Source organism: Chanodichthys erythropterus, chromosome 10 (genome assembly GCF_024489055.1).
Source record: "Chanodichthys erythropterus isolate Z2021 chromosome 10, ASM2448905v1, whole genome shotgun sequence".
Classification (NCBI taxonomy): Eukaryota; Metazoa; Chordata; class Actinopteri; order Cypriniformes; family Xenocyprididae; genus Chanodichthys; species Chanodichthys erythropterus.
Genome location: NC_090230.1, coordinates 22,458,490 through 22,480,781, shown reverse-complemented (window position 1 = coordinate 22,480,781; position 22,292 = coordinate 22,458,490). Strand labels below are relative to the sequence as shown.

Here is a 22,292-nt window from a genome sequence, read left to right as displayed (position 1 = left end):
GCAGGAAGTTTATGAAAGCATTGATCAACACAGTCTTCATCTAATTGATAGCTTTCTTTCTTAGAGAGGGAATGTTGGACAGCTGTTGACCCAAACTACGGTTAGTCCATATCCATTATACACTTTTGCAGTGTTTTTTTACAGTAATGAAAATATGTCACAATAAGTAATACTGTAGTGGTTGTCCAATACAATCAGAATTGTGCTTTTTGGTTCAACTATCTTGTAGATAATTTCTTGTTATTCTAGCTATGTAACTATTGTTTTTAATTTTACTACCCAATAGACTCAAGAGCCAACTGATATTACGTCACTGGTGCTCAGAGGGCTCCCGATTGTCCTTGGTGACAACCCCACAAACTTCTTCAAAGCATACTTTGTAAGTAACTTATTTTCTCAAAGGATCATGACAACATAATCCTTTTATTAATTGATAGCCCTTGTGTATGATAAAATGTGTGCATAGAGCTTAAAGGGTTAGTTCACCCAAAAATGACATTTCTGTCATTAATTACTCATCCTCATGTTGTCCCAAACCCATAAGACCTTTATTAAGATATTTTTGATGAAATCTGAGGGTTTCTGAACCACACCTTGGCAGCAACGACATTGCACCTTTTGAGGTCCAGAAAGGTAGTAAAGACATTGTGAAAATAGTCCACATGACAGTGGTTCAAGCTTAATATTATGAAGCAACAAGAATACTTTTAATGCGCAAAAACAAAACAAAAATAATGACTTTATTCAACAATTTCTTCTCTACCCTGTCAGTTTTCTTATGCTGTTGATGTAGGAAACGCATTGCAGCACTTCCGTGTTTACGTCAAAACGCCGGCTCAGTACACGTGAGCAGCACAATACATGCGTGTGATGCTGACACAGGAGCTGGCCAATACTGAGTCAGCGTTCTGGCGTAGAACCTGGAAGCGCTGCGTTCACTACGTCAACTGCGCAAGAGACTGACATAGAAGAGAAGAAATTGTTGAATAAAGTTGTTATTTTTGTTTTGTTTGTGCACACAAAAAATATTCTCGTCTATTTATAACATTAAGGTTGAATCACTGCAGTCACGTTGACTATTTTAACGATGCTTTTACTACTTTTCTGGACGTCAAAAGTTGCAATGACTTCGCTGCCTATGTGTGGATCAGAAACACTTGTATTTCATCAAAAATATCATAATTTGTGTTCTGAAAATGAACGAAGGTCTTACAGGTGTGGAACAACATGAGGGTGAGTAATTAATGACAGAATTTTTTTGGGGTGAACTAACCCTTTTAAATCACTGAAACTTAGTAGCAAAAGGTCTTTCTAACCTATTTCTATATTCCCTCACGTGTCTGTCTTATTTCAAGACTCTATAGAGTGCCCCAGGGATGACGCGTTTTTGTAGGCCAACCCAGAAGTTAGCGGCGCACGGGTTCCCTCGATCGAAAGCCTATTCATTTTTCCCATAGACTTTTGGAAAATCGCAGAATAAGCTCTGTGTTTAACAAAGGGTTATGACACTTACACGTTTTGTCTATCAAGATAATCTTTACAAGTTAACACAACATTTATAGATTTTGAAGCCTATATAAAGTCATCAGATATAAAAGGCTAACAGTAGGCTATAAACAGACTACAGCACACCATGGTCGCGGATCAACGTCACCACCACCAAACTTCCTCAAACTTTATTTAGAAAACAACTCTATTTAAAAACATGCTCTCTGATTATGATCTGCGCTGTGTATGAATACTTATCCACTTTTTCATGAGAAATGCTGTACAAATGTCCCGTTTTTAATGATGACGTCTAAAGTCCCGCCAAAGGAAGTAGTCCCTTTTAGCAATTTGTTAGCAACTGCCGAATTTAAGACACAGTAAAAGTTTAAAAAATCACAAGTGGGTTATAACTGGTGTGTTTTATGTCATAGATCAAAACGTGAAAGTATTTAGAGGCTTTGTTAAGACCTTATTTCAGGCGATTTAGCAAAAACCCATTCAAAAAACCCATAGACTTTACGGCGTTGGAACCGGAAGTCCTAAAATGCTAACTCGCTTCCGGGTTTTGCCTACAAAAATGCGTCATCCCTGGGGCACTCTATTCTTTAACATTATTGATGGTTATGTATTGAGAAATGTCATGAATGTTCACTGTTGTTAGGACTCCCATGGTGATGACTCATTTTGCCACCTTGACTTTGGGATCCCCCTTGTTGAGCATGAAGGTGCTGTGGTCCCGTCTTCCCTTTATCTCAATCCAGCTTCACTTAAGATCATGGGAGAAGTTGTGATGGAAGGTATTAAAGGTCCCGTTTTTCGTGGTTTTTTGAAGCTTTGATTGTGTTTATAGTGTGCAATATAACATGTGTTCATGTTCCGCGTGTAAAAAACCACAGTATTTTTCACATAATTTACTTATCTGTATAGCGCTGTTTCCATTGTCATAAAAACGTGCTGATGACTTCCTTGTTCTATGAAGTCCCTCCTGCAGAAATACGTAACGAGTTCTGATTGTGCCAGCGGTTCCTGTGTTGTGACTCGACAGCAGCTTAGCGCTCCTTGCCCGGAAAGGTCACGCCTCTTACCATAACGTGTGCTGCACATAGTTTTACATGTGGATTATTGTGGTGTTGTGCCGAATGAACACAAAAGACAATAATTCCCGAGAGACTGAACTCTTTAATCTCCACAAGCAGCGACAGAAAATGTACAACGTTAGCACTCACTCAGAAGAGTACCTCATACGGAAAACAGCCATATGCATAAACATAGTCCCCTCTTGTGGCCATTATGTGCACCGCAGTCCAACATTAACTATTGCAGTAAAGGTGCGTTCACGCGGCCTCGTAATTCCCGTAGTTACGAGATTCTAGCTTGTAAAAAGCGTTCACGTCCTCATAGAGCTCGTAATTACAGCTTGTAAGCTGGGAGTTTTCTGAAAGCTCCCACATGTACCACGTGGCCGCTGTACCACCTGACCGCTGTAGATTCATTTAGGCGTTGATAGTGGTGCCATGGAAACGGGTAATTCCCAGTCAAAGGACGTGAACAGCTCCGAATATAACGTCACGTGCACTGTAAAATGTTTATTGTCAAATTAACAGTAACTTACTGGCAACAATTATCCAGTAGTTGCTGTATTTAATACCACAGTAAAATTACCGTTAAAATAACTACAGTAGTTTTACTGTACTGTACTGTAAAATAAAGTATAATGCTGTACTTTATTTTACAGTATGCCTTAAACTACTGTAGTTATTTTCACAGTTAATTTTTATTTATTTTAACCGTTATATATTCAATAACACAAATTATTGCTTCAGATCAACTTTATTTAGGTTTCATCTTTTATATTTCTGAACTTCAATACAGAAATTTACCAGCATATTAATTTCATCAATTAACAAAAAAATACAATTAAATTCATACCACTAAATCACATTAACACATTGTGCCAGTGGAAAATAAATGTTATAAAATATAAAAATAAAGTTTGAAGAGTTAAAGTACTTAATTAGTAGCAGTATACAACAATAACCAGTGAATACATATCATCTTACATCTTAAAACCACATTCCATAAAGAAAATGGTCTTCTTTATTGCGACGACTCTTCCCCCCCGTCTCACGATGGTTCAGCCCGTCTGCCAGCGCCGCTGCAGGAAAAAAATGCTGTCAGCATGGCTTAACTGGGAAATGAGCGCCAGCAGCACCAAAAGTATTTATACCTTGAAGTTGCAAACAACATTGGTACAAAACAAAAAAAGTGATTACATGCGTTTTAAAGTTGACCTACCATTTTCACGAATGCTTTTCGTCTTCACAACGACTCTTCCCGCCTGTCTCACGTTAGTTCACCCGGTTTCTGAAAGCGCCGCTGCGGGAGGAAAGAGCTACTTAGTGCGGCTTAACAGGGAAATGAGCACCCGCTTCGATGTTCTTACGGATATTTATAAACTAAAACATATTTATACCTTGCAAACAATATTAGTACAAAACAAAAAAGGCGATTACATGCGTTTTAAAACTGACCTACCAATTTCAGGTAGTAGGCTTTTTGTCTTCACAACGGCTCTTCCCGCCTGTCTCGCGATGGTCCAGCCGGTCTGCCAGCGCCACTGCGGGAGGAAAATTCTAGTTAGTGCGGCTTAAATGGGAAATGCTCACCCGGTCCGATGTTCATACATATATTTATTAACTCAAACGTATTTATACTTTGCAAATAACATTTGTATAAAACAGATAAGGCAATTACATGTGTTTTAAAGTATACCCACCTACCAATTTCACGTAGGCTACTCCTTCCTCGGACTTTAATCTTCACCACGCTGCAGGAGGAAAATGGCAGAAAATGAACTCTTACTCATGTATTTTTATGGAAATGTATTAACTAAAACATAGCTTTATATCTTGGAAATAACATCAGAATAAAACATAAAGTGAAAAAAAAAAAAGAAAAGTTAACCTACCATACTGTTGTAGGCTTTCATCTTCATGATGAGTCTGTCATGCGTGAGGATGTGTGTGGTTGTTTTTCGCGGTCATTTAGTAGCCTACTGTATTTAGATATACAGTAGGCTAATATTTTCCCAGAATGCATTGAAAATCTACAGTAACATACTGTACACAGCTTATACAGTTGGAAACTGTTTAGAATACAGTAACAAGCTGTGAAAACTACAAAATCTACAGTAATATGCTGTACTCAGATTCTACAGTAGGGAATTGTTGAGAACACAGTATAATACTGTGAAAACAACGGAAATCGTTTACAGTGTGTTGTCATTTCAAGATACCGGTAAATACGAGGTGACGTGAACGCAGCTTAAGGATACCACAATTATAATTTTCGGGAACCGAGTTAAACAATTGTAACCATTGATCTCTAAGTACAGCGTCCCTGGGAAGGCCAAACAAAGGTGATTGGACTGCGGGATGAAAATAACACCGTTTCGACGACATGGCGACAAACACACTCAACAAACGCAACTCTTGCTCTTCTCCGTGGGAGCGCAACAAGACCACGCCCCCTTTTTTGTGTATTCCTGTGGGCGGAGGTTAGTCAAAAAACTGTTTTAGTGATGTCATTAAAGAAGGAAGTAGAGGGATGTAGTCCAAACGGGCCGTTCGATGTAGGCGACTTCTGTTAAATAAAATATCTCGCTTGGCATTGAACTTAGAGTATAAATAAAATCTGTAAAATTTTAAAGCTCAAACAACAACATTACACACTAACTAAAGTTTGAAACATGGGATCAAGAAGAACGGGACCTTTAAAGACTTGCCAAAAGATGTGTGCATTCTCTTTGAACTTGCATATGCACTGTATCTCAACTACCCCAAATCAATAAAGAACACATTCCCGTTCATCCAACAAGTACTTCACTTTGCCACAATTAAAACCCAGCTTACAAACATTAAAAAAAAAAAAAAAAAATGTACAATTTGATATTCACAAAAGAATTGTGAGGAGTTGCCATGACTGTTTTTTGTTCTCAAGAAGGTTGAAGATTCTTGTTCAGATAATCAAGTCACTGCAGTAAGTGCTCTAATGATTACCAGTGTTCTGTGCTAAAAGTGTATTGTATATTTAAACGGCATATTGTTGCTCTATTGATAAGAGATAAGTTGTCAACAGTTGGAGTATGTGAGTGCGTGCGGGAGGGTATGCATATGTGGTCTTTTTTTTAATCTTTAATTTTAATTCATCTTAATGCTTGTCTGCATATTGTTGAATAGTTCATTTTCCTCCTCTAAACAATTCAAAACAAGTCTTTTTGGTTGACAAATTGAGTACATCGAGTACATGTTTCCTTTTTTTGTTGTTTTGTCTTTTGTCAATAATAAAAAAAAACATTGAAATGTTGTTTTTAATTTCTTAAATATATATTTTTTTATATTTTTTTTTTTTTAAATTACAATACATTACTTAAATATAACATTTATTTCTACTTAAAATCATTTGTTTAACTTAATAGTTATTTTATAAAATGTATGCTCAAAAACATTAATAATGTGAACTAATTAATTTCAGTAAAGACTACTAATATAAACTTGATTTGTCTACTGCACAACTTAAGATTTTATGTTCATACAACTTAACCTGTTTAGTTTCATCTTGTGTAAAAACTAAAATGGATTAGTGCAACGGGTTTCCACGCAATTTTCTAGTAAAGTCAACTAATTCGGGTTAAGTGCAGGTTCATAAAAGTAGAACAGGAAGAAGCCCTTCTTCACCCACAAACTAAACACACATACACCTAAGACCCCCTCTCACACAAATGACATTTGTCCATTCAACAGGTCAAACCACACTTCTGGAGAAAATACAGACCACAGTTTCAGTTTGACTCAGAAGTTAAACGGCTATAACAGTATCACTTAAGTAAAAATGATAATGTGAGATTGTGGACTGTTTTAACTTCTTTTTTTTTTTAGTTTTTGTTTGTTTTGTCATACCCAACAATTGAATGAGTACACAACTTTTTTTTACCATAACATTTTTAAAGATTTACACAATATTCCACTCTCCCCTACCTAACACAGTCACTAACTACCTTTTAAAAACTATCAATGTTAAATCATAAAAAAAATAATGTATTCAATATTAAGAACATTTAATGTTTTAATAAGAGCCAGAAGAACATATATATTAATATATAAACATATCACAATAAGCCATCTGAGTGTGTGCGTGTGAATTAGGAGGGTCGTCTGTTGGGGGAGGATTCACACAGTGTTTGTTTCAAGTTTAAATGATATTTTGGAGAGCATTATTAGATCAGACCTTTCTCTGAGCTATTGAAGGAAATGTTTTACATGCTTGTCTTGTTCTGTTTGTGTGGTGGTAAGTTATGACCATTTATATTGCTTATTATAGCTTATTCAGGTCTCTGTTTGTGATCATATATGTTGGGGGAAACAAAAGTCATGGAAAACAATGGAGATGTCTGTAGTGAATATAAATTTAACTAATGGAGGCTCAGAAAGTGAATCTATCATTTATTGAGCTGCTTTTAAATCACAGGCCAGTTTTTGAATCTCAGTTTCAAAAATTGACATTGAAATGGAAATCTCATATGCACAATTATTTATTAAAAAAAAGTATTGAAAATATACAGCAGAATTAAACTTGGCACGTAACTTCACATGTTTTATTTGCTCTTTGCATTTGATTCACATTTAAACATTACAAACTAAAAATGATTTCAGGCATTAATCTGTGATAAAATCCATTTATGTTCTTCAGGTGTGTTTGGTGATTCAGTGTCAGTGATGGAGGGAGATTCAGTCACTCTAAACACTGATCTTACTGAAATACATGAAGATAATGACATACTGTGGAAATATGGAGCTGAAAACTCTCACATAGCTAAAATCTCTAAACACATTTCTTCCACATCTGACGGGAGATTCAGAGACAGACTGAAGCTGGACAAACAAACTGGATCTCTGACCATCACAAACATCACAACTGAACATGCTGGAGTTTATAAACTAGAGATAACTGGAGAGAAACTGACATCAAAAACATTCAGTGTTTCTGTCTATGGTGAGTAGAGATCTACTGCGTTTTGAATTATGGGTGGCACTTCCAGTTTAGGGTTCCACTCAAAAAGAATAAAACAAAAAAATTCAAATCATGGTTGCGCTCAATAATACTTACCCGTCAGTTTGACTGAATGAGCTGTAAAATTTCCTTCATGTTTTATTCTCAGGAAAATAACGTAATGTTTGGTATTTTAATATCTGACATGATATAACAAGAAAGCAAGAGCTCTTTTCAGTCCTTACTGACTGCAAGTGACAACTATCCTCATGTTTCCAGGTGTGTTTTCACACGAATGCTTTCACTTCTAATCCCTAAAAAACAGTGTTTACTGGAATGTTTAAGCAGGTAAATACAATATATATTGTCTGTCATATTGACAGAAATCACTTTGAAATATTATCACTCTGTGTTCCAGTTAATGAACATTTTAATTAAGGTAACATATGTTCCATAATACAGACATATTCACTACAGTAATAAATTAAAGCTTTTGTTGTCATTCATGGTCTGTTGTAATGCTTTTGCACTTTTAAATTTCCTTTTCATTGTTTGAAGGCTGAGTACTATAACGTCTCATTGCAGTTTTTGAAAATGCTTATTGCGTTACTTCAATAATTCATGCAAAGCCTCATGGGGCATAAGAAAAAGGTGTATATTATTGACATATTGAAAGGTTTAATCGGTTTAACCGGTTTAATCCAGGGGCATCCAATCCTGCTCACTGTCCTGCAAAGTGTAGCTCCAACCCAACTCCAAAAGACTTGCTTTGGTGTTAACTTTGTAGGACAGTGGCCCTCCAGGAACAGGTTTGGGCAACTCTGTATCGTTTTGTAGCTTGAGATCACAGTCACACTCACTGTCAGTAGATTTATCCTCATTTCCATTTATTTTTCAGCTCGTCTGCCTGTTCCTGTCATCAGCAGTAACTCTTCACAATGTTCATCATCATCATCATCATCAAATTGTTCATTGGTGTGTTCAGCTGTGAATGTGAGTCATGTGACTCTCTCCTGGTACAAAGGAAACAGTTTATTGTCCAGCATCAGTGTGTCTGATCTCAGCATCAGTCTCTCTCTACCTCTGGAGGTGGAATATCAGGATAAAAACACCTACAGCTGTGTGCTGAACAATCCCATCAGCAACCAGACTCAACATCTGGACATCACTCACCTCTGTCACACATGTGCAGGTACGGCAGAGCTGATTTTAGCGTTCATGTACAAATTCACTCGCACTAAAAACTGTCTCTCTTTTACTCTGCTTCTCATCCTCCAGATTCTCTGATAGTGTTGATCTCTGCTGCTGCTGCTGGATCTCTGTTGATTGTAGCTGGATTTGGGATCTTCTGCGTCTGCAGGAATCTCAGAAAAACAAAAGGCAAGTGTCACCTACTGCTTTTAAACAAGTATTAAATATACACTAAGCCTGGTTTCGCAGACAGGGTTTAGATTAAGCCAAGATTAGGCCTTAGTAAGTAGCTTTTATAAACACATTACTGGTGTGAATCTTGAGACAAAACAATGACACTGATTTGAAGATTGCCAGTGCAAGTTTCCGTCAGTTAAAACAGTTTAAACATGCATTTTAGTCAGGGACTATCTTAAGCCTGTGAAACTGGGGGTATACCTTTTAATAAACTCATAGCCCTAATTATCATGAGGTGAACACGTGTAGTTATTGAGTTATCTATATAACACTGCACAGCACTCTTTACTCTTCACTCTCACAATCAGTGCATCACAACACATTGTAAGTACAAACATAGAAATGCCATCTCAAATAATCCAATAACATGGGTGTATACTTTTTTTAGAAGACGTTGTATTCATTATAGTCTAGTCTGCAAACATTGACGGGCTTCCACAGTAGGGCAGTTTGTTCAGCAGAGAGATGCAAGCTTCATTATGATTGCATCATCCGTGACTTTTAGAAATAACTTGATGCATCATGCATGATGCAATACCAGCTTCAGATTGCATCATTCATTTTGCAACTGCTGTCTAAACCAAGTCATAGATTTATTCATAGATCCAGTCAAAGTTGTATTTTAGTCATTTCTGGTTTAAATTGATATCCCTTCCCTTTGTTACTTGTGTATCCTCCACCATTCTCAAGTCAAGGGTCATATATACTGACCCAATAACATATCCTGAAAACCAGAGCCTATCAACAATTTTAAGCATAACTTTCTATCTCAGTGACCCAGAATTAGTAAATGTTGACTACATTTATTTCAGAAGCATTTTGCCTGTAGATTAGTTTAATAAAACAATTTATAACTTTGTGAACAAATTTTAACCTGTGTGAAGATGCAGCCCTCTATGAATGATGATTTTTCATTATATTGTACAGCTTTAATGCCAATTACATTTCATCATTAAAAAATAATGCAAATTACTTAATATTTGTTAGATATTCATTCATAGATTTATAAATTGTGTAAAGAATGTCTTTCTAAATTTAATGATATTGTTATTGTTCAAACAGTTCAGAATTGTGAAGATGAAATCATTTACACAGAGCCAACAAACTACAAACGAAAAGCACAGAAACTGGTAAAATCATTTATTTTAATTTATGTTCTGTCTGTGTGTCATTTTAGCAGTGTGAAATGCTGACTCACATCGCATAATACTCAATACACTCAGTCAGGATATTGTTACATTTTTGCTGTGCCAACATGAGGCACTGATGCAATATTTCCTGTGAAAATACATGTTGTAACTTTAATACTACTGATGGAATTTGAGAAGAAGATAAAATCTTTGAGGGATCAAGAGTTACTTAGAAATGAGTGTAAAATTGAAAACAAAACTGAAATAAGAGTATGTGGTTTATCTGTAAATCAGTGGAGGATTACTGAAAGTGACTAGTCTTTCAAGTCAATCATGTGATTTTTTTTCTTCTTTGAATCTGAACTGTAAGACTGATTACTTCTTCTCAAGACACATATTCTGCACCTGAAATCACATACTTTCTGAGTAGGTGATGCACTTGGATTTGAATTTACTTTACAACCAAAAAAAAAAAAAAATCATAATCAAAAATCATAATCAAAAGTCATAAATGCAAAAAAGGGAGGAGGCGGCTTGTACAGTTTGTCCCCACCAATATCAAAATCAAACTAGCAATAGCACATGTTATCATACTAAACATAATTAGGGGCCAAGCCCCGAAGGGGCTGTAGCCCCTATTGTAATTGTACGTTTTCCCTTTTATTATTATTCTTCCGAATGGGAGTCTATGGCAGCCCTATCAACGGAACATGAGAAAATGATGAAATTTGGCACACTTGTAGAGATGGTCATGTCTAGAAATCTGACCAATTTTGGAGTCTCTAGGGCCAACTCTATAGCGCCACCACCAGTTCAAAATTTCAACATTCTAAAGATTATAACTTTTGATCCATTTGCTCTAGAAAAATACATTTGTCTCTTCATGCTGATGCTATTCAACTTCTTACATTAAGTCTCCGCCCATTACAGTAACAGCCATTTTGAAAAGTACAGTATTCCGTTTTTTCGCTACTCCTCCTTCAAAATTTGTCCAATTTTGTCCAATCTTTGATCAGATGATCTTTGGTCTGAGCCGTACAGAAATGACTGAACAGATTTTTTTTATTCATCTTTGTTCAAAAGTTATGATGTCACAAAGTTAACAAGGTTGACCCAAAATTGCTATAGAGGCTGTATCTCGGCCAAACTTTGAGCAATCGAAACAAAAATTGGTACACTTGATCAAGACCATGAGCTGAGGTTCCATGCCAAATTTGGGAAAAGCACCACCTACAGGTCATGAGATCTGAAAGATGGCTATTTTGGCCAATAACTTTTGAACACTTTGTTAGAAAATCAAGATCTTGGTGTCTATGGTCCCTGTGCCATGCCGAATCCGAGGATATCGAATTTGTCAACATCGGATGAACCACGTGTCCGCCATTTTGAATTTTGTCATAAATTGCAATAACTTTTAAACAATTCTACATATCATCACAAAAATTGGTACATATGACCATCAGAGAGTCCTGAAGGTACATGAAAAGTTCCAGCACAGCGCCACCTAGTATTCCACAGATATAATGATTTTTGAAAAATTGCTTATAACTTTTGAAAACATTATCCAAAATTTGTCTGCTTTATATCATTTTATTCCCTGGCTTATGCCGATTCCGACAATGTGTGATTTGTCATTTTCCTTAAATGTACCTGTCTGCCATATTGAAGTAAATCAGAAACAGTTTTTTCGCTACTCCTCCCACAAATTTTGGTCAATTTTGTCCAAAATCAGCTCAGATGATCTTTGGACCGAGCCGCACAGAAATGACTGAACGGATTTTTGATATTCGCTACCATTCCCGAGATATTCGTCTCTGAATGTGACCTTGCTTGTGTTTGTTGTCTTATGCTAGTTAGCTTAGCATGCTAATTGCTTAGCATGCTAACCAGTTGTCATTCTCTTTAATGTGGCTCTTCAGTTATCAAGTTAACCATGAGCTTCATTAGCATTAAGTTAGCTTAGCATGCTAATATGGTTAGCATGCTAAGTAATGCTTTTTTGTAAATTCTTTCTTACACTAAAAGTTCTCTTCCACAGCCTGTTGAATGTGCATCCTCAAGTAGCTCAATGTGTAAAGCCAGTTACCTGAAGAGCTCTGTACCCCAAGATAGTGGGTTTGAATCCCAGGTGGAGCGGTTTTATGAAATTGTGTGTTTTGATTCCTTTATTGCCTCTTAGATTAGAAATAAATGCTTTTTGTTTCATGCTGTTTTCATTTTCATCTAAGCTTCTGTACATTCTGAGTTCATTCTCGCCCATAATTCTGAACCAGCTGTTTCATGTTTGTTCATTTTCTGCTGTTTTTCCTCTTCCTGCTCTGTATTGCGCTACAGCATGATGAGCTGCAGAATGATCTAAAGTAAAGTTATTAAGTATAACATTCAGTGCAGTTTTATTAAAATTCTTCATTTTGAGTTCATTTTCACATGAACTAATGAACTTCGGCAGTTGTACCAACAATCACCTGCACAGTGTTGCAATGAGATGCGCAATGGACACTGGACCTGGAGGTTGTGGGTTTGAATCCTGTGTTGGGTGGTCATTATGCAATTGTGTGTAATGAGTCATTTTGATTCCTTTTTTATCCAAATAAGCATTGTACTAATCTTTATTCCTCTTGAATTAGATACAAGTGTTTTTAGTTCATTCTGTGTTCATTCTCATCTGAACTTCTATTGATTTTCATTTCATTTCCACCTGTCCTTCTGAACCAGCTGTTTTGCATGTACGTACAATTTCTGCTGTTTTTGCTCTTCCTGCTCCGTATTGCGCTACTGCCACTTCTGGGGCTTGGCCCCGAATTGCTGCTTGCAGCTATATTTTTGTTTGTTGTTATATGTATGATATGAGCAAGAAAGATAAGACTGTTGTCAGTACTAGCATTAACACAACACAAGCTGCAAATGTAAAACAACGTGATCATTAACTTTAAACGGCATAAATTAAAACTGCCTAATGTTACTGAATGAAATATTGACCCAGGACAAACTATAGGACTGTAAAGCTTTCGGGGTGTTGATGGATTTGATCTATTCAATCTGTTTTGATCCTCATTCTGAATCCCATCCAGATGTGATTTTTCTCAGCTTTTTGCTCAAAATGCTGCTTTTTTTAATGAAACTTACTTACATAAGTACACTGTTAATGATTTCCCTGTATTATTACAGTACAGTACTGGCAGCAGTCCATTTTTACTGTATTTTACTATATTGTAATATATATATATATATATATATATATATATATATATATATATAAAATTTATATTATTTTACTGTTAAATATATTGATAAAAAAATGCATGAAGCTATTTATTTTTAAAAGCAGAGGGTCTGTTCTTTCTTTTGATATATTACATACTCAGATATTCATAGAAGAAAAAATTCTGGGGGTCATTACAATTTTGTGAAAATGATCGAAAATGCTGGTGGCTGGCAACTAAAAAGTTAATAAAAGCTAATTTCAATAATTGCGCTCCAGCTGGAGCATCTTCAGTGCCTTAAATCGCAAACATTGATCACATTACTTGAACAAACAGGCTAGATGTTCTGCAAAAAATGTGTGTGTGAATCATTGAAGTCAGGAAGTCACATGCGTCAAGGCCAAATAAATGGGTCACAGGACTATAAGAGTGTTGCAGACAGCAGGGCAAAGTTAAAAAATACAACTAACCAATTGTGCAAAATATAGAACAATAAATAGACGCATCAACCTCTAAAAGGTAAGGACACTTTCCATAGCTTTTGTTGTTGATGTCAAAAGGTTGTCTCAAATCAAACTCTAAGGCAGATCATCAAAAATGGCTGCAGTCTATAGGCTAAATCAAGCACATAGATTTTTTTTTTTTTTTTTTAGTATTCAGTGAATTGTTTCTATTGATATCAGTCAGTCAGTCATCTAGAAATTATCCATCTATGGCAAAATGCAGTAATGGATTCTCATTAGGGGAGTGGATTCGCATTATGAAATTCAGTTCTGGTTTTCCAAATACAATAAGTTCTCTAAAGCCAGAGCTGTTTTTCTTTTCATTCATTCATTCATTCATGAAATTCTTCACTTGGCTAGTAATAAGTAATAATAATAATAATAATAATAATAATAATAAGTAATAATAAGTAATAAGTAATAATAATTTAATGTTGGGCACAGTGGTTGTTTTAAGTAGCACTTGTTTTGTTATGTATTAATTAAGAAAACTGTCAGTTTTCCTATTCAGCTTGCAGTATGTTTAACACAGTTAACCCTGTGCAGTTCATGCTAATATTGTCAATATTTGATTTTAATTAAATGCCTTTAAACAATTTTGCTATTGTGATGCCGCTATTTGATGTCTAATGTAAAATTTGGGTCGTGAAGCTAAACCACTGAGAAGCACTGATATAGATGTTTTTTTTAAGAGTATTTTATCTTTTTTTTTTTTACAGATTGTTAAAGAAGAGGATCACACAGAGTATGCACCCGTCGCCATGAAAAGTTAATTTTTTTCTTACTAGATCCAGCAGTTTGATCACTTTTACTAGGAACCTCTGATGACAACCTTAGCTGAGTCTATGGGGATTGCTGAGAACACATTAGAGCACACATTAAAAACTAGACGGATGACATTATTAAGATTTTTATTCTCAGCAAGGTATTTAACAATTTTGAATTAAATTTTTGCTGTGCCAACATGAGGCACTGATGCAATATTTCTTGTGAAAATACATGTTGTAACTTTAATACTACTGATGGAATTTGAGAAGAAGATAAAATCTTTGAGGGATCAAGAGTTACTTAGAAATTAGTGTAAAATTGAAAACAAAACTGAAATAAGAGTATGTGGTTTATCTGTAAATCAGTGGAGGATTACTGAAAGTGACTAGTCTTTCAAGTCAATCATGTGATTTTTTTTCTTCTTTGAATCTGAACTGTAAGACTGATTACTTCTTCTCAAGACACATATGCTGCACCTGAAATCACATACTTTCTGAGTAGGTGATGCACTTGGATTTGAATTTACTTTACAACCAAAAAAAAAAAAAAAATCATAATCAAAAATCATAATCAAAAGTCATAAATGCAAAAAAGGGAGGAAGCGGCTTGTACAGTTTGTCCCCACCAATATCAAAATCAAACTAGCAATAGCAAATGTTATCATACTAAATATATTTTTGTTTGTTGTTATATGTATGATATGAGCAAGAAAGATAAGACTGTTGTCAGTACTAGCATTAACACAACACAAGCTGCAAATGTAAAACAACGTGATCATTAACTTTAAACGGCATAAATTAAAACTGCCTAATGTTACTGAATGAAATATTGACCCAGGACAAACTATAGGACTGTAAAGCTTTCGGGGTGTTGATGGATTTGATCTACTCAATCTGTTTTGATCCTCATTCTGAATCCCATCCAGATGTGATTTTTCTCAGCTTTTTGCTCAAAATGCTGCTTTTTTTAATGAAACTTACCTACATAAGTACACTGTTAATGATTTCCCTGTATTATTACAGTACAGTACTGGCAGCAGTCCATTTTTACTGTATTTTACTATATTGTAATATATATATATATATATATATATATATATATATATATATATATATATATATATATATATATATATATATATATAATTTATATTATTTTACTGTTAAATATATTGATAAAAAAATGCATGCTATTTATTTTTAAAAGCAGAGGGTCTGTTCTTTCTTTTGATATATTACATACTCAGATATTCATAGAAGAAAAAATTCTGGGGGTCATTACAATTTTGTGAAAATGATCGAAAATGCTGGTGGCTGGCAACTAAAAAGTTAATAAAAGCTAATTTCAATAATTGCGCTCCAGCTGGAGCATCTTCAGTGCCTTAAATCGCAAACATTGATCACATTACTTGAACAAACAGGCTAGATGTTCTGCAAAAATGTGTGTGTGAATCATTGAAGTCAGGAAGTACACATAAGTACACTGTTAATGATTTCCCTGTATTATTACAGTACAGTACTGGCAGCAGTCCATTTTTACTGTATTTTACTATATTCTATATTGTTTAACAATTTTGCACTGGTTTTATTTGGAGTATTATTTGGAGATCCCAGCTGACATACAGCAGGATCATTCTGAGTTTGAAGTGATATTCAGAGATTGATTCATTAAGACTTGTTCTCCTAACTTAACCAGTTATCAAAACTGTATAGAGTGCTTTCAAGTTTCACTTTTGAAGCATCACATTTAATTTTGTCTGTGTGTTTGCATCTCCCTTTCTCTATTTGTACAAAAATGTGGTTTGACCTGATGGGTGGACAAATATAGAGTCTGCATAAACACGTGGCATTACTCTAAGCATACACGGAAGCTTCAGAGCTCCACATATTGATTTCTTTAGAAACACCTCGCTTTCTTTCCAGTCACGTGAATACTTGTTTGACGGGGTTATGGACGTTCAAGTCTACTTACTAGCGCACACACACACACACACACACAGTATTACCAGAAAATTGTATTACCAGAAATCTGAACACATTTAGCGTTGTCAGGCATTTTTTGCGCTTAAATGATAAAACATAAGAGCTGCGCTCGGGTTTATATCTGTGTAAATGTGACCTGCCACACGATGGCGCCGTTGTCAACACTCCTGATGCTTCAAATATTTTCTCAAATCATGCAAAACATTTTTTTATTTATTTCACAAAAATGACAGTGTACATTAATCAACATTCATGAATGTAAATGTACCTAAGAGTACCCATACATTTGGTCCTATTTAGGTTCTTCTGTCATGTTTACTAGATGTTTTCAGAACCTTTAGCAACATTAGAGGGACCTTTAGGGGACCAAACTAGAATGTTACTGCAGCACTTCTTTCACACTGGTTCTTGGCCTGCAGATCCTGATCTGTCATAAGCACTGTGTTCATGCTTAACACATTCAGAGATAAAATACAAAGCTGACAGACTTGTGATGTCATAATCATCAGTTACAGTAATCCGGGGAAGTCCTTATAAGCTGAAGTCTTCATCTACTCTGTCATTTTGAAAGCTCTGCGTAAGGAACAATGGCTTCTGGCAGCAGAATATAAATAGGCTGCCTGAGGAAAAACACAGAAGTGACTGTGCATAGAGTTTATTGAGGCTTATATGCTGTAGGGCCTTTGTGATTTAAAGAAATGCCAGTTATCCAGTGGTCCACAAATATGAGGAAATGGCATGTCAGATTGCAATGATTTACTATTTGATTGTAATTTATTTTTTTATTATTTTTTTATGAGAACTTTGCATTTCACCTATAGGTAAACGGTTGCTTCTTAACCGACATTTTCAATGGGTTTAAAATTAAGTGCTGTCCTGAATGAAACATCTCCATCTAATTAACAGGGAACCATGTTGTAACGTTCTGTTAATGCCCCACATGTAACTTTCTTATGTTACCATAAAATAACCAAAATGGAGTGTCCTCCTAAAGTTATATAAGGAACCTTGAACTGCAGCACTTTCACTAGCAAAAGAGGACTTTTTAATAATGTTCTGTAAAGGTTCGGAATGTTCGCTACCTTAAGAGAACCTTTAGGGTTGTGAGAACATCGCCTCCTATGTGGGTATTTACTACAGATAAAAAAAGATTTTTCTTTGTACAGATGACAATACCAAAACAGTCAAAACAGTCCCATTCACATGCACCCATGCACAGTGTACGTGCAAAAACGCTGTGTTCTGCTGCCAGGCCAGTAGTTGGCAATGTCATTTTGTAAAGAAACACTTTGTGCCTGTAGACTGAACATGTAATATGAATGAGCATGATGTCATACAGGGAGTGCAGAATTATTAGGCAAGTTGATTTTCTGATCATATTTTTTTTCCAAGCACATTTTACCAATTCCAATCCACATCAATCTTAATAACTACTATTAATATTGTTTTTAATCATTTATAAGTGATATATAATTGTTCATGAAGGCTGGAAATGAAGAATGCCCTGTATTCAGGTGTGCAGAATTATTAGGCAGGTTTTCTTTTACAGATAAAATGAGCCAAAAAAGAGATTTAACTCATACTGAAAAGTCAAAAATTATTAAATACTCATGAGAAGGACGCAATACTAATGTAATACTAGAAATTGCAAAGTTAAAGCATGACCATTGGACAGTGAAATGCTCATTGGGTCAGCGGGGTCATACAAAAACAGCTGGAGAAGAAAAGACACGTTAACTGCAAAATAATTAAGAATTAAAGGTGAAAAATTAAGTGTGAAACCATCAGGAACCCTTTAGTCTCCAGCGCCACCATTTCCCAGTACTGCAACCTACCTGGAGTCTTCAGAAGTGTGAGGTGTCAGGATCTCAGAGACTTAGGTTAGGTGAAGAATCCTAAAAAATGACCCGCTCTTAATAAGAATCACAAGCTGAAGTGTTATAAAATACATGAAGACTGGGTTTTTATAGGCCTTATAGACAGACAGCTTGAGAGTGACTCCTGAAGGACCAGCACCACATCCTCTTGTACCACTGTTTGAAGAATTTATCTTCCAAAATCTGGCAGTAAGTTTTGGAAGATCATTTAGTCCATCTCTGCATGATGGACATTTCAGGATAAGAGATGGACTAAAAGTGAACTCTCACACATTACTGCCAGATTTTGGAAGATAAATTCTTCAAACAGTGGTACAAGAGGATGTGGTGCTGGTCCTTCAGGAGTCACTCTCAAGCTGTCTGTCTATAAGGCCTATAAAAACCCAGTCTTCATGTACTTTATAACACTTCAGCTTGTGATTCTTATTAAGAGAGGTTCATTTTTTAGGATTCTTCACCTAACCTAAGTCTCTGAGATCCTGACACCTCACACTTCTGAAGACTCCAGGTAGGTTTCAGTACTGGGAAATGGTGGCGCTGGAGACTAAAGGGTTCCTGATGGTTTCACACTTAATTCTTCACCTTAATTCTTAATTATTTTGCAGTTAACGTGTCTTTTCTTCTCCAGCTGTTTTTGTATGACCCCGCTGACCCAATGAGCATTTCACTGTCCAATGGTCATGCTTTAACTTTGCAATTTCTAGTATTACATTAGTATTGCGTCCTTCTCATGAGTATTTAAGAATTTTTGACTTTTCAGTCAGAGTTAAATCTCTTTTTTGGCTCATTTTATCTGTAAAAGAAACCCTGCCTAATAATTCTGCACTCCCTGTAGTTTTCACTAATGTATAGCTTTGTGGTTTACATGGAGATGATAACAGTATAATTTTCAAAAATGCGCACTTTGAAACCTGTTTCAAAAAATGCCATTGTCATGTAAGCGAATGCCCAAAATGCATTAAAAAAATTCTGGTTTTAGTTGTAAACAGTGTCGTGTAAATGACCACTTAGTTCATTTTGGTCTATTCTTGTCGTATGTAGATGGTTGTTCTGTTTGTGAGTTTATAGCTATTGATATTCTGCTTCTTTTTTTCTTTTTTTTTTTGCAAATTAAGTAAGTCTGCTGTGACTAGATTTCGCTTTTTTGTTTTTTGTTTCTGCCTGTCAAGCAGGCATGGTAATTTTACAGTTATTGTATAATTAATATTTGTTCATGTCATTTTTAAAAAAAAATTGCAGCATTGAACATTATTATTTTTTCCTCATTTTTTGGTTTGTTTTAATCCATCTATTATTGATGAAACTATAAGTGATTATTGATCCATCTATAAGTGATGAAGAGATCACTTATACTGAGCCGATGGAATCGGTAAGATTTTATTATTAATTTTTATTTTGTTTCCATATCATTCCAGCAGTGTTTTTGTCTGTATAATGATCTATCACACACATCAGATATTTACAAAATAATAATAATAATTAAAGCTGCAAGCAGCAATGAATGAGCCCTCACACCCGGGCTCACCGCCACCCGTTATAGCCTCAGGAAAACAGTGGACGACATGCATGTAAGTGAGTAAATACAGAAAGTGCCACACTTCCTGCTGCCAACAGGTGGCACTTTGACTGTAACTGAATATTGCCATGTAGATGTCTTCAGGCCAGGACTAATATTAAACATGTGAAGTTTGGAGCAGATCAGACATCGTATGCCTGAGTTACAACAACGTAGCACAAAGGGCACTTAATTGAAATTTTGTAGGTGGCGCTATCGAGCCATTTTGCCACACCTAATTCTGAAACCCATATCAGATGTTAAGTTTCACCACTTCTGACCCGTGTGCAAAGTTTCATGAGTTTTTGAGAACGCTGATTCCACATAACACTAAGATTACTCACACAAACTGGCTAGCTCTGGTGTAAAATCCTTCATGTGAATCGCTAAAGTCAGGAAGTCACATGTTACATCAAGACCAAAGAAACGGGTCATCATGGGTCTGTTCTAAGAGGGTCACAGGCAGCAGGGCAAAACAAATACAATACAACTAACCATATAATCGTGCAAAAGAAAAGACAATAGACTTTTAAAATGGAAAAGCAATCACCTGATGTTGATGTCATAAGGCTATTGTTATCTGGCATAAATTCATTCATAGAGAGTCTTTACTTAAGGTTACTATTAATACAATATTGGTCACACTTCTGTGATTTAGGCATTCACAAAATTGTCAATGTTTCTATTCAGCTTGTGTTATGGTTATGATTTAATTTACAGATAGGCATACTGTATGCCTTTATTACTATATTTTAATATTAAATCATTTTGATTGTAAAGAAATGTGTTTACTTGAAATGAAACTAATGGGAACTTGATCTTAATCTTAATGCTTAGCAGGAAGAGGAAGTTAAAGATTTTATTATAAAACATCAACGATTTTTTCCCCACAGAAAGTTAAAGGGGAAGATCTTGTGTAATATGCACCTGTTACCATGAGGAAGTGATCACATTTCTTTTTTTCTTTTTTTTTTCTTTTTTTTTTTTTTTAGTACAAACGACTAGATCCGACATGTGATCATTTCACTAAAAACTCTTCCAAAGACTGTCTATGGTTGAGCATGTGAGATTTACCACATTTAAACATTATATAAGATATAAGAACTCAAGATTTTTATATATTTATTTTTAGATTTTAAGTTATTCTTATATTTAACAGTTTTACACTTGTTTTATTTCAAGTATGATCTGGAAATCCCAGCAGACATGCGGCAGAATCATCAGTGCTTTACTTTACCAATTATCAGTATTGTATGAATAAATTCAACATTTTCTATACTCTTAAAGCCTCAAAACTCATTCAGACTGCATTTACATCTCAAATTTTTATGGCTGTACAAATATTTATGGCTGTACAAATATATGGCTGTACAAATATGTGTTTTGAAATGGTTGAGTAGAAACTGGTTACTTGTTACTGGAAGTATGTGGTTCTTTTCATATTTTTTTTTTTTTTTTTTTTTTTTTTTACTGGTGACTGGTGTTGTTGATGTAGTCTATCTACATTCCATCTACATTCATCAGCACCCACTAAACAAAGTTATGACCACAAGACAAAAAAAAAAAAAAAAAAAAAAGACGCCATAAAAAACTTTCAGTCTGGCTCCTCAGCGGGCGTCTTTTCAACGTATGACTTTTGTGACAAAGACGTTGAAAAGACATCCATTGAGGAGCCAGACTGAAAGTTTTTATGACGTCTTCTGAACATCCGATATATACGTTCGTTGAACCTCGGTACAAGGATTAAAAAAAAAAAAAAAACTCAGCCACTGTTTGCCTCTGGCAGCTATCAAGCATTCAAACCATCTCATATCTACTCTGTAGGGGAAATTCCAAAATTCCAAAAAACTTGTGACACTCACATTTAAATTACATATTTTCAATCAGGAACAAAATCTCACCTGCATGTGATGCATGATGTCACTGTTTTCACAAATTTACATTTTTGTAGTTTACACAGAGAATAATGGTAGCCCTTTGACTCTTTTCCCTAAACAAGTGGTTCTCAAACCTTTCCTGGAGTACCAGCAGCACTGCATGTTTTGTATGTCTCCCTCATCTATCACACCTGATTTAACTCATGAGCTCATTAGTAAAGACTGGATGTGTCAGATATAGAGAGACATACAAAATGTTCAGGGCTGCTGCTCCTCCAGGACAGGTTTGAGAACCAGTGCCTTAAACAATCATAACACACAGCATAGAGGGCCATCTAGTGTCAAAAATGATCTTTTATTGAATTTTTATAAGAACAAAATGTCCAAATGTGAACTTTTGATGCAGATTCACCATGTGTGAGATGAAATAAGA

The 22,292-nt window shown here is 35.4% G+C and overlaps 1 protein-coding gene across 1 annotated transcript; it reads left to right on the top strand.

The window, feature by feature from the left end:
* Positions 1-861: 861 nt before the first annotated feature.
* Positions 862-22,100, top strand: LOC137028181 (CD48 antigen-like). The gene is made up of 6 exons (XM_067396951.1): positions 862-951; positions 2,150-2,285; positions 7,237-7,539; positions 8,435-8,728; positions 8,815-8,916; positions 21,934-22,100. The coding sequence occupies exons 1-6, from the start codon at positions 862-864 to the stop codon at positions 22,098-22,100; spliced, it is 1,092 nt and encodes a 363-aa protein (XP_067253052.1).
* The last annotated feature ends 192 nt before the right edge of the window (positions 22,101-22,292 follow it).